This window comes from Ranitomeya variabilis, chromosome 2 (assembly GCF_051348905.1).
Source record: "Ranitomeya variabilis isolate aRanVar5 chromosome 2, aRanVar5.hap1, whole genome shotgun sequence".
Taxonomy (NCBI): Eukaryota; Metazoa; Chordata; class Amphibia; order Anura; family Dendrobatidae; genus Ranitomeya; species Ranitomeya variabilis.
The window spans coordinates 992,320,067-992,324,447 of NC_135233.1; the positions used below are offsets into that span (position 1 = coordinate 992,320,067).

The 4,381-nt window shown below is 44.0% G+C and overlaps 1 protein-coding gene across 1 annotated transcript; it reads left to right on the forward strand.

Moving 5' to 3' along the window:
* Positions 1 to 645: 645 nt before the first annotated feature.
* Positions 646 to 3,036, forward strand: LOC143810091 (E3 ubiquitin/ISG15 ligase TRIM25-like). The gene has a single exon (XM_077292983.1). The coding sequence runs from the start codon at positions 688 to 690 to the stop codon at positions 2,206 to 2,208; it is 1,521 nt and encodes a 506-aa protein (XP_077149098.1). The 5' UTR covers positions 646 to 687; the 3' UTR covers positions 2,209 to 3,036.
* The last annotated feature ends 1,345 nt before the right edge of the window (positions 3,037 to 4,381 follow it).

Below are 4,381 nucleotides of genomic sequence, written 5' to 3' on the forward strand. Positions count from 1 at the left end.
AGGCAACATCCTTCTGAGGCGCAAACAGTCGGTGGCTGGAACGCCGAGCAAGTAAGAGACTTTAAGTACACTGCAAACCACGGCCGGACAGCTAATTACAGGTTGGCTGTCCCACTTAACACCTAAGCAGACAACGGAGGCAGCTGTGGGAGAGGGGCGACTCTAGGGTCCCGGAAGAACTCCAGGCCTACCCCGTCATACGGGTGCGTCCTACCATATCACCTGGAGGACGAAGAGAACGAACAAATAAGAGACAGACAGAAACAGTTGTGAGGACTATCCCGGGAGCTCAGCAGGGAAGAACTACAACACCCAGCGCTAGAAGGTAGACACTGATTCCCACCTGTAAAGAGAACTCCTGATGTGCCTTTAGACCGGCCGGTCTCTGACAACCCAGTTAACAGCGCTCTGGACTGAGGTCTCCAAAACCTTCAGTAAAGAGGTAAAGAGACTGCAACCTGGTTTCCTCGTTATTTACCGCGACTTGCACCCCACAACTGCACCATTATTACCGCTTATTGCACCGGACGTCCCCCACTGACAGACAGGGTCACGGACCGGGTCTAGCCACCGTGACAACCCCAGGACTGAGACCTAGTAGCCCGGCTCCGGGTACCCCTAGGCCCTGCGGCGGTGTGGGGGCGCTCCACATACACTTTCAGTTTCTTTTCTTACAATCCGGAAGCAATGGCATCTGCTGATCTGAAACACGAGCTGAACTGCTCCATCTGTATGAACATTTATAAAGATCCTGTAACCCTAAGATGTGGACACAACTTCTGCCGGATCTGCATTGATGGAGTGCTGGATACACAGGATGGGGATGGACTTTATTGCTGTCCTGAATGTAGAGTAACTTTTAGGAAGTGGCCTCCACTACAGAGGAATATAACGCTGTGTAATGTAGTGGAGAATTTCCTGTCTACTCAGCTACGTCAGGAGGAGATCACCGGGATCTGCTGCACATACTGTATTCACGATCCTGTGACTGCTGTTAAATCTTGTCTGCTGTGTGAGGCGTCTCTGTGCAATAAACACCTGAAAGCTCACAGTAAAGGACCAGAACACGTCCTAACTGAGCCCAGCACATCCCTGGAAAAAAAGAAATGTTTTGTCCATAAAAAGATTCTGGAATACTACTGCATTGAGGACGCTGCTTGTATCTGTGTGTCCTGCAGTTTGGTTGGAGAACATCGAGGACACTGGGTGGAGACGCTGGATGAGGCCTCTGAAAAAAAGAAGAAGCAACTGAGAAATATTCTCTGGAAACTGACCACACAGAAGAAGGAGACTGAGAAAAAAGTCTGGGGTCTGGAGAAACGCAAGAGAAAAGCTCAAGCAAAAACACAAAGAGAAGCTGAGAAAGTCACTGCCCTGTGTACAGAAATCAGGAGATGGGTGGACAACTTGGAGAAGGGGCTCTTGAGTGAGATTTCCATGCGAGAAGAGCAGGTGTCTCTGTCACTGTCTAATGTGATTGAAAATCTGGAAATGAAGAAGGATGAGCTGTCCAGGAAGATAAGGCACATTGAGGAGCTGTGTAACATGACTGATCCACTTGTTGTGTTTCAGGAACCAGACACGTGTTCCTTGTGTGATCCTGAGAAGGTGGAAGGTGATGAGGACACAGGGGTACATGATGGAGATGATGAGGACAAAGGGGGACATGATGGAGGTGCACGGGGTGTACAGATGGTCTCACACATATTAAACACATTATCTGGTATGATAAGAGATGTAAATGTGACCTTCTATGGGCAGGATCCTGCAGACATATTACTGGATGTAAACACTGTTGCTTATAATCTCATTATATCCGACGACCTGAAAACTGCAACCTGGACATGGAATATACAAAATCGACCAGAAACAGTGGAAAGATTCCAGTTTGATCAGGTGATGAGCAGCAGGAGATTTACCTCAGGACGACATTACTGGGATGTGGAGATCAGTAGATCAGTGGAGTGGAGGGTGGGCATGTGTTATCCCAGTATAGACAGGAGTGAAGATCAGTCATACATTGGAAATAATAACAAGTCCTGGGGTTTATGTAAAGGGCTGGTGTATAATAATCAGTGTTCGGTGATACATGATAGTAAAGTGATCCGATTACCTCACCAGCTCTCCAGTGATAGAGTAAGGATATATGTGGATTATGAAGCCGGGCAGCTGTCCTTCTATGAGCTGTGTGACCCCATCAGACACTAACACACCTTCACTGCCACCTTCACTGAGCCCCTTCATGCTGCCTTATGGATATGGGAAGGTTCTATAAAGATATCAGAGAGGATCAAGGCGGAGGTGACATCACAGGAAGCCGAATCTATGATTGATAGAATATTCAGCCAGTGGGAGGAACCTCATGAAGGATCTGGTTACATTTAGCATTGTACATGCGCTTTTAACGGCTCTATTATTTCTTCTAATTCGGATTTTCAGATAATCTTTTTTCTGCGAAACATGAGGCTTAATTTTTATATCATTTTTGTATTGCCTTTTTATTACTGATATCAGGAGAAAGTATAAAGAAAAATAGGAAATTCATGTACATTTGTCACATTCTTAATTTTTTTTTTCTATAACCATAAAGCACCCCTAAAAATATTTTACATTGCATTTTCCTATCCATAGGAATTATTTTTATACATTGGACAATTTTTTGAAGGGTCAGGGCTAGACATAGCAATTTAGACTAGCAGTGCCTCTTTTTATTACTTTTTTTATACCTTTTTTCTGCTGTTTTGTTTTTCATTTATGTTATACACGGTGTGCCCCTGGAGGTCTTAAAAATCCTTTGTGTGTCTCTCTTTTTCTTTTCCAAGCAATTACAAGCTTTCAATTGTTGAGATTTATGCTGTTATTTTCTTCAAATCAAATTTTGCAGAAAATTTCAGTGAATTAGAATTTTTTTAAAAATCCACTTATTTCTTGTCATAATGCTTTCTTCATAACATTCAATGGGTTGTTTCTGCTATTGCCGCTCATCTTCTATCTATTTATATTAATTGTTTTCTAATCTTGAACCAGCATTTCACAATTTACAAAAAAACACAAATCATTGACTCTGCTCCTTCCTGCATTGCTGATCCCCATTTATCCCCACCTTTCTGTTCACAACTTGTACACCATAATGTGTCATCACGCGAGATGGTCATCAAGGTCATGTGACATCATGGCATCAAATACATTTTGTAAAGAAGAAGTACCGTATATTGAAATTGCAGGGTCAGCAATGTATTGATACTACAGGAATGAAGAGGAAACTCCAATCCTGGAAGTTAAACCCCTTAGATGCTGCTGCTAATAACAACCACAGCATCTAAGTGGTTAGACAGAGGGAGAGGAGCTCCATTTTCATTCCATTATGCCTGAAGGATGCAGTAATACACTACAATATATGAGTGATCAAGCAATCGTATGTTCATGTCCCCTAGTGGGACTCATGACTGTGTGGTTGTGTCTACTATTGGAGCTCCGCTCCTTTCACATGAATGCCACATACCAGTAAAAATTCTACAGTCATTTTTTTTCCAATCGAATACAACTTAAAAATTAACAATGTAAAAGCCTGTGTGATATGAGCTATACTGTAGTGGTGATGTAATGACTGGTATGGTAGAAAGACTGGAGCAGCGCCTGCCTGTCAAGGGAGAGTTGGGAAGTCCCAGAAACATCAGATGATCGGCGATCCCGTCAAATATTATGAGTATTGCCAGAATTTATGTCAGAATACAATGAGTCAGCTGCCGCTCCTTCCATCTGTGAGATTGATGCTCCATTTCTGAGTGAACAAAATGGACGCTGGAAAGGCATGGGGATCTCGATGGAAAGTCTGAATCACATCTCCTGCTTCTCCATTCTGTGGGAAGGGCCAGGGGAGGCACCATTTAGGCTTTCCTGAGCGCTCTCCATGCCTCTGTAGTGCCATGAAGAAACAGATCACCGATCTCATCAGGTGTAGTCCAGTGTTTGTCCATCTATTACAAGATGTCTCTGCTTTTTTTGTTTATAGCTGCTTTCAGATCTGTTGCTATGCCATGCCTGATGGAGAGTTCTGTGTGTTGCTGTTTAAGGCCTGTTTCACACGTCAGTGGCTCCGGTATGTGTGGTGACCGTTTCCTCACGTACCGGAGACACTGACTCACGTAGACACATTAAAATAAATGTGTCTCTGCACATGTCAGCGTGTTTTCACGGACCGTGTGTCCGTTTGCAAAACACGGAGACATGTCAGTGTTCGTGGGAGCGCACGGATCACACGGACCCATTAAAGTTAATGGGTCCGTGTAAACACGTACCACACACGGATGCTGTCCGTGTGCTGTCCGTGTGCGTTTTTCCTGTCATAGGGTTAAAATTGTAAAAACTTGCAATACATGGA

Excerpts from the sequence above, each read along its gene's own strand:
- LOC143810091 (XM_077292983.1), top strand. The coding sequence starts at position 688 with ATGGCATCTGCTGATCTGAAACACGAGCTGAACTGCTCCATCTGTATG.